This window comes from Neophocaena asiaeorientalis, unplaced genomic scaffold (genome assembly GCF_003031525.2).
Source record: "Neophocaena asiaeorientalis asiaeorientalis breed wild unplaced genomic scaffold, Neophocaena_asiaeorientalis_V1.1 scaffold268, whole genome shotgun sequence".
Taxonomy (NCBI): domain Eukaryota; kingdom Metazoa; phylum Chordata; class Mammalia; order Artiodactyla; family Phocoenidae; genus Neophocaena; species Neophocaena asiaeorientalis.
In genome coordinates, this window is record NW_020173979.1 from 1,594,753 (window position 1) to 1,608,849 (window position 14,097).

General features: G+C 44.0%; 1 protein-coding gene and 1 pseudogene across 1 annotated transcript in view; one reads left to right on the forward strand and one right to left on the reverse strand.

Annotated features, from left to right (window-relative positions):
* The window catches only part of NSG2 (neuronal vesicle trafficking associated 2), a 57,517-nt gene extending 46,815 nt beyond the window's left edge, over positions 1 to 10,702 (reverse strand). The window contains exons 1-2 of the mRNA XM_024753414.1: positions 10,599 to 10,702; positions 9,554 to 9,704 (exon numbers count right to left, since the gene is read on the reverse strand). Of these exons, the coding sequence (XP_024609182.1) occupies positions 9,554 to 9,682 (129 nt within the window). The 5' untranslated portion in view covers positions 9,683 to 9,704; positions 10,599 to 10,702. The remainder of the gene's footprint in view (positions 1 to 9,553; positions 9,705 to 10,598) is intronic.
* Positions 10,703 to 13,081: 2,379 nt separating this feature from the next.
* Positions 13,082 to 13,652, forward strand: LOC112405136 (60S ribosomal protein L12 pseudogene; annotated as a pseudogene).
* The last annotated feature ends 445 nt before the right edge of the window (positions 13,653 to 14,097 follow it).

Below are 14,097 nucleotides of genomic sequence, written 5' to 3' on the forward strand. Positions count from 1 at the left end.
CCCGTGGACTGGAGCCAGAAACAATTCCCTTCTATAAAAGGAGATATAGTAACAGTCAATTTTTTTTTAGTACTATGAAGGGGAAAGCATAAGAAATGTTAGCCAATCGTTATTAATTGTACCTTGGAGGAGTCAGCTTGCATACACAAAAAAGAGAGAGAAGAGAAAATAAATTTGCAAAGAAAGGGTCTGTTTTCTGCAGTTGAAAAAAAAAAGTGGAGCAAAACAGAGCCCTGAGCTCCTTGATTAATAACAGAAATGGGAGGGAAAAGTGGAGAGACGGGAGGAAAAAATTCTTTCTACTCTTGTTATTATTAAAAGTGGGGTTTTATAGACACTTGGGAGAATGAAACTCCAGGTTTTCAAATATCATTGTGGATATGGGCAAAGAAATAAATCTGTTTTCTTTTCATGTCAATACATCAGTCCCCATTGTTCGGTCAGCAGCTGATATGAAGAACATAATTTAACACGATCGGCATTGTGAAAATGGGATAAATTATTCATCCCAAAAGGACCCCTCATCTGGATATATTCCCCCTTTGCTGGCAAGGCCAGATAATACATGGTGGTTCAGATGGTGCAAAGTACAGAACATAAAAATTTAAAATACTACTTCCCAGGATTATCAATAATGAAGAGGTTCCTGCATGGAGAGGCCCCAGGATTGGCAGGAACAATAAATAAAAATGCAGAAGTGCTGACAAGGAGCATGATTGTATTTTTATGAGCTGGACTTGCACAGGCCAAAAATAGACCTAAGCTGTATCCTTCGGCTCATTCCTGCAGCAAAGAGAGAAGTTCGGGGCAGTACAATGAAAGGCTAGCCCCTGAGCACCTCTTGTGTGCCAGACACTGACCTACAGGCCCTACTGATGTTTTCCCTCAATTAGTTCACACAGCCCCCCTCTCTGATCCTCACATCTCTCCTTTAAGATCATTATTATTCCCATTTTTCAGATGAGGAAATTTAGCCTCAGAGACTTCAGTCACTTACCTGTGATCAAATGACTGGTAAGTTGGTTGAGCTGGTATCCAAACTCAAGAACATGTTGCTTTTTTCTATCACTTTTTTAAGGTACCCACTATGTGCCTGGCACTGTACCAAAAGCTTTACATCCTATATCTCAGTAAATCCTCTCAATCACTCTGAGGTAGGACTGATTATCCCCATTTTATAGGAATCTGAGTCTCAGGGAGCAGAAATGACTTCACAACCTCACATAACCACTAAGAGGCAGAGTCAAGGCTTGAACCTGAGCTTCTGGCTCAGATCAAGTGCCACTAGTAAGGTCATCATTCAAAACTCGTAACACTCAAACTCTGATCCTATGGCACCTGTTGCTCCATAAATGCTATTAACTGAATGAACAAATGAATGAATCCTTCATCTAAAGAGACAAGGTGAAGTCACCCCAATGGGGCCTGAGTACATAGTTGGGAACCTTCTCCCATTTACTGCCTCACTCCTCAACCCTCACTCTATCTCTTTGCGTTCGAGTCTTTCCCTGGACCCTTGAAGTTTGGTAGTGGGCCCAGAACACAAGGTAAAATGTCAGTGCTCAGAGTACATTAGTGGCAGTGTTGTCCAATCCACCCATTCACCGACGGGGACATGGAAGCCCAGAAAGGGGGAGGGATTTGCTGCAGGTCACACAACAAGGCAGTGTCAGAAGTAGGACTCTAGTATGGACCTGCTGACTCCCAGCCCAGGGCTCTTTCTGTGAAACTGAGTCTCTTTTACTTGCTGGGCCTTTGATTTCTCAGGGCAGAATGGAAGGCTGGCCAGTATGGCCTCAAATGGATGGTCAAACCCAATAAGTCTATGACTCTCCAACTCTCAGGCAAGGCACAGAATTGGGCAAGGTGAGCGACTCTTCATTGGCTCCTACAGGGACGGCCAGCTCCTGCTCTGAGCAGAGAGGGTAGCTGCCCGGGGCCGGAGTCACTACAGCAAGGCCGGCCCACAGCTCTGCCACCCAGGCCTGTCCCCTGTAGGGCAAGGCCCAGCCCACCTTTCTGCTCAAGCCTTCTTACAGCCTGGGGCCAGCCCTGTGCACTTCAGGAAAAACAATCCTGATTCTGGGACTGAACTGATGTTGATGATAACAGCAACAACCATAATAGCAACCTAGCATTAATCAGTTACTCTCTGCTGGGCACTGTGATAAACATTCGATATGCATTTTCTCATTTTACCCTTTAAACAATCCTTAGAGGAAGATATTGCTGTCCTCGTTTTAACAATGAGAAAACAGAGAGACAGAGTGGTTAGTAAACTGGCCCAGGGTCACACAGCGAGTAGGTGGTGGAATTAGGATTCAAATTCAAACTGCATTGCTATAATGCATGTACATCTATACAGACCTCCCTCTACATGCAGGGGCACTAGCTCGTTCCACAGTGGTCTCTCTGTGTGTGACCGTGAGCAAGTAAGTAAGTCACTTCAGCTCTCTGAGACTGTTTCACCATCTGTGAGATGGAGGTGATTTTTTAAAAATAGAAAATTTGATATATGCTCATGGTAAAAAAATGTATGAAAATTGTAGAATAAAAGTTTTTGAAGGGACCCCAACCACTCCATCCATACTCTAACCATCTAATGGTTTCTTGCGTGTCTTTTCAAGACTATTTTATGAATTATAAGAATGAAACATACACACGTGTTCCCACAAATGGGATCACTCTATACCACACTCTTTAAAGTTGTTTTAACAGAGCAATGTGTCTGTTGCTTTTTCCACATTAGCGCAAACACAAGCAAATCTGTCTCATCCTTATAACAATTGCTTACTATTCCACATCCATGCACCAGGGTTTGTCCAACCACTCCAATCTCATGGAACATTCCAATTGTTCTCTCTCTCTCTCTCTCTCTCTCTCTCTATATATATATATATATATGCCTTTGCATACTTGAAAAACATACCCATAGAATAAATTCCTGCCAGTAGCAAACATACCAACTAAATAGGATATACAGTTTAAATTTATAAACAATATCCAAATACCCTCTAAAAACCATTGCATCCCATTATATAACCAACCGGAGTGCAATGAGAAGATCTGCTTTCTCCCAGTGTTAGCAACACTTGGCACTATTACTTTTTTTTTTTGCCAATCAGATAGGTCAAAATTTATGTTTCATTAAAATTATATTTTCAAATTATAAATAATTTTTAATCTGCTTATAGGTCATTTTTTGTCTATTTTCTGGAATCACCTAGTCAAAGCCTTTGCCCAATTTAGGGTGATTTATAATCTTGTGAGTCTCTGAAGAGCAGAACGAGGGGGCTCAATGAGACTGGAATCGGCAGAGACGTGCATTCTCTGCTCCCCAGGGAAAGGCTGACAGTTCTCTGATCCTGTGTATCAGGGAGAAAAAGAAACCCTCTAGGGAAGCCATGAGAATGACCAAGAAGGCATGGAGGACTCAGTGACAGGAGCAGCATCTCCTTTGCCCAACATCCTTCCAGATCCGTCCTGTCGGACCCCTGCTCCCTCGCTGTTGAAACCCCATCCTTCTCAGCATGTCTCACGTTTACAGTCATCCTCCAAAAATGTCACCTTCGGGAGACATATTCCGAATATCCAGTGAAAGAAAGGAAACTCTATCAATGAGCACCATCTTTGGGTCATTAGACAATTTTCACTTTTTTTTTTTTTCCTCACAGTAACCCAGTTAGGTAGCTATTATGTTAATTTTACAGAAGAAGAAAAAAAAAAGCCCAGAGATGCCAAGCAACTTGCCTAAAGCCACACAGTACATAATTAGTTTAGCTGAGAGTCGAATCCAAGTCTCTAAGACAACCAAGCACATGCGCTGTACCACACAAAGTGAAGGGTGCTAAACATCAATAATTGATCTTTTAATGTCTGCGTTCATTTCCTCCCACAAGCAGGTGAGCCAACGTCCTCTAGGATGTGTAAAGACTTAGTAGAAAGGAAAGGTACATTTGCTTAGAGCCTGGCAGCTGGCTTGATGAATACACAGTTCATCTGGGGCTTTGCCAAGGTGGGGTTGTGCCGGTCTGTGGCTTGCTTTCCACAGACCAGCCATCCCTTAGCTGGCATTTCCCAGCACTCTTGGGTGCAGATCTTGGCTGCACTGTTTTCTTTCGGTGTGTCCTAGGACAGCATTCCCCTTCTCTGAGCCTGTTTTGCATGGTTACAACCTCACAGAGGAGTTGTGGAGACATCTGGGTTATCGTGGTCACTTAGGTAAACCAAAGGCACGTCCTGGAGATTGGTATCTACAGACTGATGTTCCAGCTTCTCAAGAGCTTGCTCCCATGACCTAGAGAGAGCCATCAGACTGCTTAGATTCAAGTGGAAAAATTAAGCCCAGCCTTACCCTAGGCAAGGGGCAGGGGGCCTCGTTCAGCCAGCATTTCCTGCTGCCCGCCATACGCCAGGACTAAGGGTACAAAGATGAGACAGAGCCAGGACCCTCAGGCCTAGTAGGAAAAGCTCCTCAGTGCTGACCCAGCACCAAGTCTCCATCAATCCATCCACCTCCCCATTTCTGTTGCCACCATCCTAGAACCCACCACCAACATCCCCTTCATGAGCACAGCAGTAACCTTCTAGCTGATCTCCTGCCCCCCACTCTTTGCTTCCACCATACATGGCCAGGGCTGGGAGGTTGGTGGTACTGCAGGAAACCCAGTAGCCTCTGTTTTGGGGACATTTCTCTGGTGCTGCCTCATTTGGAAGATGGATTGGAGAAAAGAGGAAGAAGCGACCAGGAGACAAAGCATGAATCCCTTGGCCCTAGGGTGGCCCACTGCAGCCAGAGGAATCTTCCTAAAATAGAAATCTGATCCTGTTACTCTCTTCTTTAAGCCTCTTCAGAAAAATGCACGGTGCCCTCATGAGCTGGTGCCCACCACACGTCATCTCCCAAGTCTCTCCCCCTCCCTCAGCTGACCCAGCCAACCCAACCTCCGGACTGTTCCTCCCATTCCCTCAGTGTCTGTCCACATGCTGGTCCCTCTGCCCCCTACTCCCCTTACCAACCCAACCTCCATCTCTCAGCCAGGGCTCCTTCCTCAGAAGGACCTCCCCTGACCATCCTGCCATCATAATTTAATCCCCTTAAGTCTTTTTTTTTTTTTTTTTTTTTTTTTTTAAAGTCTTAGCGTCTCTTAACTCTACAGCACCTTATTCTTTCCTTAATAGCCCTTCTTGCAGTTTGCATCTCTGTATTTCTATTTGTGTGCCGGCTTGTTTGAAGTCCCTCTGCCCGCAACGGCCATGCCTGACTTTTCATGGCTGTATATGCATAGCTTAGCATAGGGCCTGGCACATAGAAGTGCCCAATAGACATGCTGGATGAGAGAGTGAGTACCTTCCAGTGCAATCAGTATAACCTTAGCTATAATTATGGGTGGTCAGGGAAGGTATCCAGGAGAGCTGCCATCTGAACTGGGCTTAGAAAGATGAGCACTGGCTTATCAGACAGGCAAAGAGGCAAGGAGAGCATTCTGGGCAGAAAGAATGGAGTGGGCAAAGAGGAGGGAGCAAGAAATACCCTGGAGAGTGTAGAAAATTCCAGGGCGGGGTTTCTCAACCTCAGCACTGTTGACATTTTGAGCAGGGCAATTCTTTTTTTAGGGGGGTGGGGGGGTGGAATTTTGTGCATTGTGGGATATTCAGCAGTATTCCTGGCCCAAAACATCCCTCCTCCTATTGTCACAACTAAAAATGTCTGCCAAATGTCTCTCTGTGGGGAAAAGTCACCCCCGGTTGAAAACCACGGCTCTAGGTTAGTTCTGACATGCTGGTGTTCAAGGTACAAAGTGAGGAGTGATAGGAATGGAAGCCAGTGGGGCAGATAATGGAGGACCTGGAGTGCCATGGTCAGGATTTGAGGACTGTACCCTGTGCGGGTGACTGGACAGGCTTTCCCTGGGAGAAGGACTGGTCACAACTCCAGAGGCACTACTGCAGGTGTGCTGTGGAGGATTGATTAGCATGATAGAAGAGGTGGGGAAACAACCACGAGGCCAGCCAATCTCGTCTCCTAAGGCAAGCACAGTCCCGCTAGCACTGGGTAGGGAAGGAGCCCTGGAGGCCATGACATTCTCTCTGCAGGATCGCCCCAAGCCCCACCTGCATGTCCAGGAGAGCTCAAGAAGAAGCCATCGCCGTAGATGAGGGAATGCGGAGTTTGAGGAAGCACTGCCTGGGGATGGGAGGCTTCTCATTATCGAAGGTAGCACGGTGCAGAGGGGAAAGCTATGGTGTCAGGTGCACCAGGGTTCCAACCCCAGCTCTTCCACTCTCTCTGTGAAGCTTGGACAAGTCACTCCATTGATCTGAGCCTCAGTTTCCCCAGCAGTGAAATGGGCGCACTAACACTCACCTCGCAGGGGTGCTGGGAAGATTAACTGAAACGACAGCTATGAATGCCCTGCATGGCCCATTCCTGGCCCAGAGCAAAGGTTTCAGACATGTTCATCCTCACTGCTTAGCCTCCAAAAGCTTTTCCCCAGAAACTCGCATTCCATACTAAAGAGTATGTAGTGAACAAGATAATTGTCAGTATTACACACCAAGCACACTCTGTATTTTACATTTTCAAGAGGAAAACCCATGATGTAACATTGGGGTTAAATATACTTCTTTCTGATAACCTTTTTAGCTTCAAACCCTCATCATCTGGCTGGACATAGTGAGAGAGCTGACAACTGTGTCAGAACTCACCTTGCCTTCTCCACAGCCCCTTGAGGTTGAGTCCCCCCCTCTACCTACAAGGAGGCTGAGGCTGAGGCAGTTAGAGAACCTCACTCAAGTCCTCAGCCAAGGTAGGCTCATAAAAGGTAGAGCGCTGAACCCCCCAAGAGTCTGTGCTGGTAAACACAACACTGCTCTCAGCATTTGGCTTCTTGAGTGGAATTTACTGTTAACACATCTGTTCTAATGTCAGGGGAAAAAACCTGGTTTACTCTTATAAATATTATAAATCTAAATCCTAGCACAGAAAACTCACAGGAGTTGAGCTGAGGTTGGTGACGGAGCTCTTGCTAGAGTCCAAGTTTGGGGACTCCCAGACCAGCTGGCTCCCTATTCCTGCTGAGGTGGAAGGTTCTAGAACAGCACTGCCTGGGCTCTGGGTTCTCCAGATTTTGCCAGGAGGCTTACCAACTCTGCGCTTTGGGAAGTGACTTTACCAATCCATGCCTGAGTTTTATCGTCTTTAAAAACTGGATCAAAGTAGCAACCCCTTTATTAGGTCCTACTAACTATTGAAAGGATGAAAGAACATTGTGTGTGTGTGTGTGTGTGTGTGTGTACTTGTGATTTACAACATCAACTAGCATTTAAGAAGCACATGAAAATGATAATTTTTATTCTCTTATGGTTAGTTTTGTGCCAAGCACTTTATTTATAAGACCACATCTAACTTTGCCCCAACCACTGTGAAGTAGGTGTGATCCTCCCCACGTCATGGAGGAGAACACTGAGGTTCGCCTGGTACAAAGACTTTATCATGAACATCAGAGTGAGTCTGATGTGCCCCTGTGGCAATGTGTCCCTTTAGGGATTTGCATCTTACAGGATACTTTGGTTTGCTTTCCATGCATGCAAGTCCACAATGTATTATCTTCGGGCTTTGGGACATCTGGACCAGATGCTCAGTGGTTATCAGGTGTGTCTCCTCTCTCAAGGAAAGAAAGAAGCCCTTGGAGGTGGGAAATGGGGTGGGGAGTAAGGGGAGACAGAGGCCATGATATCTCTGGATGACCCGCAGATGTGTGTAGAGCTAAGAGGAGAAGTGAGCTCACCCCAATCCCTTTTCCTTGCATACCTGTCAGGGACATAGAGATCTTCGAGACTGTAAAGGGTAAAGATTCTTCCTGAAACTTCACGAAACCTTGAGAGAATATTCCCTCTGCTTCTCCTCAATCTCCATTACATCTGGGATCAAATTCCAGCATTGCCACTTACTCCTTCTGTGAATTTGGATAACTAACCAAATTTCTCTGGTCCTTCACCTTTTGCCCACAAACGTGGATGTATAATCCCTGGGTAATGTGCATCTAGCACAGTGGCGCTCAACTTTGGCTACACACAGGAGTCACCTGGGAAGACTTAATTAATATTGACACCTGGGTCTCACCCCCAGAGATTCTGATACAATTGCTCTGGTACAGATATCAGGATTTTCAAAGGCTCCCCGGGTGACTCTAATATGCAAGTCAAAAACTGAGAACCTCTGCTGTACAGGTAGCCAATACCCAATTAATACTGTTCCTTCACATTTCTTTAGTGCTAACTGCCTGTTCAAATTTTATTTTCAAAAGGTCTTACCAGTTTCTCAGAATGGCTCAAGGATTCTTTATTTCTGCCACCCTTATGCACATTTTCATACTGACAACCTCTGCACTTTCAAAACAGATGACTCAACCCTTAGCCAATCAGCCAGGACGTCTATCTAGCTTTGGCTCCTCTTCTGTTCATTGGATAGAGCCAATTGGTTAAGACACACAATGCCCTCCTGGAGATGCTGATGAGAAAATCAAACAAATGGAATGATCCATTGTTCACTCTTCAGCAAGGGAACCTCATCATTTGCCTCCAAATCTCTCTCTTATGGTAGGTAAAAGCTCACATTGTAAAACCCCAAGTTCTCTCAGATGGATCTTAAACAATATCCTTTCTCTCACCTATGTCCGTGGGATAACTCCACCACTTTTGTATAATTGCTCACCTCCATTCCTCATGGACTACTCCCATGTCAGGAGATGTGCCATCAGCCAGCCACTCATTTCCAGCCACGCCTCCGCCAAAGACACTCTACTTCAGTCATGCTATTTCCCAAAAGCTCTCCATCCTTTGCATATGTGTGCCCTTTGCCTTAAATGCCTTTTCCTCCAATGGTCTACCGGGAGGTTTTTACTCACCTTTAAAAGCCAAATTCAAATGTTCTCCTCTGCAGCTTACCTAATCTGTCCTCCCAGTCCCCTCTCTGCCACAACAGAGTTTAGTTTTTTCCACTCCTGTGCTCTCACAATCTTTGTAATGCTCAGGCACTGCATTTACCATGATGCTTTATATTAATTTAAGCGTTATACTGAATAGGGATTTCGTAATGTGTCTTTTTATAACCAACTTGCAGCATAGGAATGGGGCCTTAGGAGGCGCAAACTAAATGCCTGCTGGACTGCATCCAATTCTCTGTCCTCAAATCTGTAGCAGTCAATTTTTGAAACACCTTCCCAAAATAATCAAGACAATTTTCTCTTTCATCATCTAGAAGCTTATTGGTATTCATCTACTATGATGGAACTTTTAAGAGGAAAGATTATTTTCTTGCCCATGTATGTATATGTGAACAAAAAAATGAATAAACACTTACCATAAATCTGAAATAACATAAGAGATGTCATGTCTCTGGAAGGAATAACTACATTTTACAAGAAAGGGAATGTATTTGGCTGATGAGGGAATGAAAGGGTTTGGGGGAGGTGCAATTTTTTGCTGCTTTATTTCCTGGGAAGGGGGGAGCATGGCGGGGGGCTGATGAGGAAAAGAGCACCTGCTTTACCTTTTCCGGAGCAGGTAGCTGTAAGTGATTAACCTCCAAGGGAGTGATGAGAGGGACGGTCTGGAAGCCATCCTCAACCGAAGGCGGCTTGGTTCCCTTCTCACTGGGGTTACTGTTCAGCTTCACCATCCTTACGCCTTTCTTCCCAGACCTAAGGCAAGCAGTGGGATTCTAGTTACAGTGGGAAGTGAGGCAGGAAAACAGAGGGCTGACGACAGAGAAAATAGCGCTGTCCTCAACAGTTCCACTCCAGCAGCTTCAGTGTACAGATCAGTCATCGATCTTCCGCTAGATTTCCTGACATGATTCCCATTCATCCAGTAAAACTTCTTTAATCATCCAGATATGCCACCTACCCATGGCACTTAAGAGCTTTCAAATTTTAGAAACTCAAGGAAAATCCTAGGCTCACGTACAAAATATACAATCTTAAAAAAATATCCAAGACACTAGAGCTAACATAATCATATAATCTCAGTGGAAAGCTTATTCTTAGTGCAAAAATAAATCCTATTATTCTGGGTCACCCTGCAGTATGATAAATTTCACCTTACCATCTTGGTTGCTATTTTATAATGTGGTTGTTTTTTTTCCATTAATCTCCCTAAAATACAATAAATACACTCAATGCCCCTATGTGTAGTGTACCCTTTGACTCAATATGTAGGTTGTACAGGAGATACAATTTCCTAAAACAAAAAAGGTTTGGCTTGAACCTGATCCTGTTATTCAGCCATGGAATGCCTCCATTTCCTCAATAGCAAAGGGCCATTTTTTTTTTTTTTTTTGGTTCCATGGAAAGTTATGAATCCCCATATTGCAAGATTGCCAACTAAATAAACAAATCACATTTATTTCTTTCCAGCTCCCTTGGAAGTGAAACGGTGATCCCACCCCAGCCCCAGAAGCCCAGCACAACTGAATTTTTCTTGTCAATCCTGCTGATGGAATGTTATTAGACAAAATAGGGTTGTTGTGGGAGTGAAAGGGAAAGGGTTGGAGGACATTGGGGAGTGGTTTATAGCAAAAACAAATGCCTACTTACTGCGCTGCACTCTTGAGGGGTCAGAGCAGATTCAAGCCAATTTGAAGAGGAGGAGGACGGCCAGGAGTCCTCCCTCCTCAGCCGGAGCTTGTGGTGCTGAAAGGACAGCGCCTTGCGTGCGTCTGGAGTGAGAGCTTCTGAGAGCGAGGCGCAAGCGAGCGGGCTCCTCGCAGCTGTCTGCCTGCTTGCTCGCTCGCTCGCTCGCGCCCCCTCCCACCGGGAAACGGGCTCCCACACCATCTGTCATCTGGCACCACCTGCTGTTTCTCATGCATGGCCACAACCACAGGATGGAACAAAATGGTTTCAAAAAAGTGGGAGGGATTCTGGCCATAAAAAATAAAAAATTAATACGCACCATATTATAAGCAATCCTTGAGCCTTTAGAAAAACTGGAGAAGGAGGCACATTCATTAGGAGAACGGACCACTCCTAAGCTCTTCCAGAACAATATCATGAAACAATTGTTCAGGACCTGCATCGTGCTCTGACCTGTCTAAGGAGAGAAGGAGAACTAATATTCATTATCTCCCATGCAGTGGGGACTTTCCCAGGCTCTTTCAGACTATTTCCCTCATTTGCAAATTGTGATTTCTAAGAGTACCTACATGATGGGGTTAGTGTGAGGTGTGAATGTGATAACTTGGGGAAAGCATTTAGCTCAGAGCAGGGTGCTTGGCAAGCAATGCATAAACATAAGCTCCTATTCTCACAATGCTACTGTCATCATGCAGGTCAGCTAAGGTCACAGAGCTGGTATAGCACCAGGAACTGGGATTTGAGCCCCGATCCATTGCTGTCAAAGTCTGTATGCAGTCCATGACATTACGGGGCTTCCATGTTGGTGTGTGGAATCAGAGAGGGCAAAGTCCTAGTGTCAGCTGTACGAAATTCTGGCTGTGGGGATCTTAGACATTTTGCATTCACTCTCCAAGCCTCCATTTCTTTATCTCTGATAATAACACCTCCCTTGTAGACTGGTTGTGAATATGAGAAGAGATTGCACTCAAGGAAACCCCTTTTAGTTCAGGGACAGGGATCTGAATGGCTGAATTGTTTCATCTCTGGGGGTTGCTCTTACATGCTCTTCAAATCCTCCAAGGTCAAGGTTGTTTCCACTGGTTTCTCCCAGCTGTGTCCAAATCACATTCGGCCATTCATTCCCAGCTGCAGTGCTGTTTATGAGGCACTTCATGAGGTCTTGGCATTAGTAATAGCATCCCCTTTCACTTTCAAAAGTATCCTGGCTTGCACGATAAATTATTTGGTCACCTTAGTTGGTGTTCACATACTGAGCATATAGTCTCCTAGCTAAAAGGCCAGGAGAAAACATATACATTACCTGTACTGCTTAGGAATGAAATGTGTGTGTGTGTGTGTGTGTGTGTGTGTGTGTGTTTGTAAAAGAGAGAGAGATGTTTCTGAGACAATAGAGGCTCTACTACATCAGAGCTGCGTAGGGCACTTCTGTTAATAGAGGTATGCATATATATGAGAAGGAGGTATTCCAATAAATGTTAGTCCCCCACTCCCTGCTTTTCCAAAGACCTGGAGGATTTTCAGGTGTAGGCATTGACTAAGGACAACAAAATGTAGACAGCTACATGGAAACAATTGTGAACACTTGTATTTGATTCTATTATTGCTGCCTCCAAAGGAAAAGGGAAGTCCCTTCAACACCACTTGTGATTGATTCACAAGCAGAAACTGTGCCTTTAATAACTCTAAGCCACAGGTCCTGAGAGTTTAGTAAGGTCCAGGATAAGGGCCTGTCTCATGGAAATGGAAAATCCAGACTTCCTTATATGTGAGGACAGGAGAGAGGGTGCAGAAAGAAACAGGGGGCCAGAGTGATGTGGAGAAGCCCCTTGTTGAAGAGTTATACTGAGAAATGCTAAATATAGTAGACTATTATTCTCCTGTAGAGCTCTGGAAAAGATGTTTGACAACTGAAAACAAAAATTATGATATTTTCTGATGAGGTTCTCCAAGTATGTAGACGTAGATGTAATATATTAGACAACTGCAACATAATAAGTGAAGGATAAAGGGACCAATCTGGTGGTAATATATATTCCACTTGAAGTGGTAAAGTACTAATTCCAACTAAACTGTGAAAACTTAATTATGCTATTGTAATCGCTAGTATAACCAAAAATATACTAAGATAAAGTCCAAAATGTGATATATAAATTTAAATGGAATACTAAAAAAAGTTCAAATAGCCCAAAAGAAGGCAGAAAATGGAAAACAGAGAAACAACAACAAAAAAAAGAGAGAACAAGCAGAAAACAAATAATGAAATAGTAGACTTAAATTCAAACATATCAATAATTACATTAAGTGTAAGTGGTCTAAAAAAACCAAATAAAAAGAAGAGTTTGTCAAAATGAAGGAAAAGCATGAACCAAATATATATTGTCAACAAGAAACTCACTTCAAATAAAATGATATAGGCAGGATAAAAGTACTGGCTCAGACTTTCAGCTCAAAGGAAGACAAGGTGTAACTCTCTTCTGTCCTCCCACCTCTGGGTTCATCTGACACTAGCTGCCTCTGTCATGCCACCCAAGTGTGACCTCAATGGGATCAAAGTTATGAACCTCAGGTACACCTGTGAGGAAGTCAGTGCCACGTCTTCCCTGGCCCCCAAAATCATCCTGCTGGATCTGTCTCCAAAAAATGTTAGTGATGACATCACCAAGACAACTGGTTACTGGAAGGGTCTAAGGATTATAGAGAAACCATTCAGAACAAAGAGGCCCAGATTGAAGTAGTACATTCTGCCTCTGCTCTGACCACCAAAGTCCTCAAGGAACCACCCAGAGACAGAAAGAAGCAGACAAACAGTAAGCACAGTGGAAATATCACTTTTGATGAGATTGTCAACATTGCTTGACAGATGCAGCACTGATCTTTAGCTAGAGAACTCTCTAGAGACATTAAAGAGGTTCTGGGGACTGACTAGTCAATGAGCTGTGATTTGATGGCCTTCATCCTCATGGCATCCTAGATGACATCAACAATGGTACAGCAGAATGCACAGCCAGTTAAAAACTACAAAGGAAAATATTTCACTAAAGGATTATTTGACAACAACAACAAAAAAAAGGTAATGAGATGGAAGAAGACACATCATGATAACGCTAAGCAAAAGAAAGCTGGAGTAACTATGTTATTATCAGACAAAGTAGACTTCAGAGCAAAGAAAATTACCAGAGATAAAGAGGGACGTTACATGGGCTGAAAGGGTCAGTTGACTAAGAAGACATAACAATCCTAAATGTGCATGAACTTAATAACAAAGCTTCAAAATACATGAAGCAAAAACTGACAGAACTGAAAGGAGAAATGGACAGGTTCACAATTGTAGTTGAAGACTCGAACACTCCTATCTCCTTAATTGAAAAAACAAATTAAAAATCAGCAAGGCTATAGAACAGAGTTTCTCAACTTCAGAACTATTAACATTTTGGACTGAATAATTATTTCTTGTGGG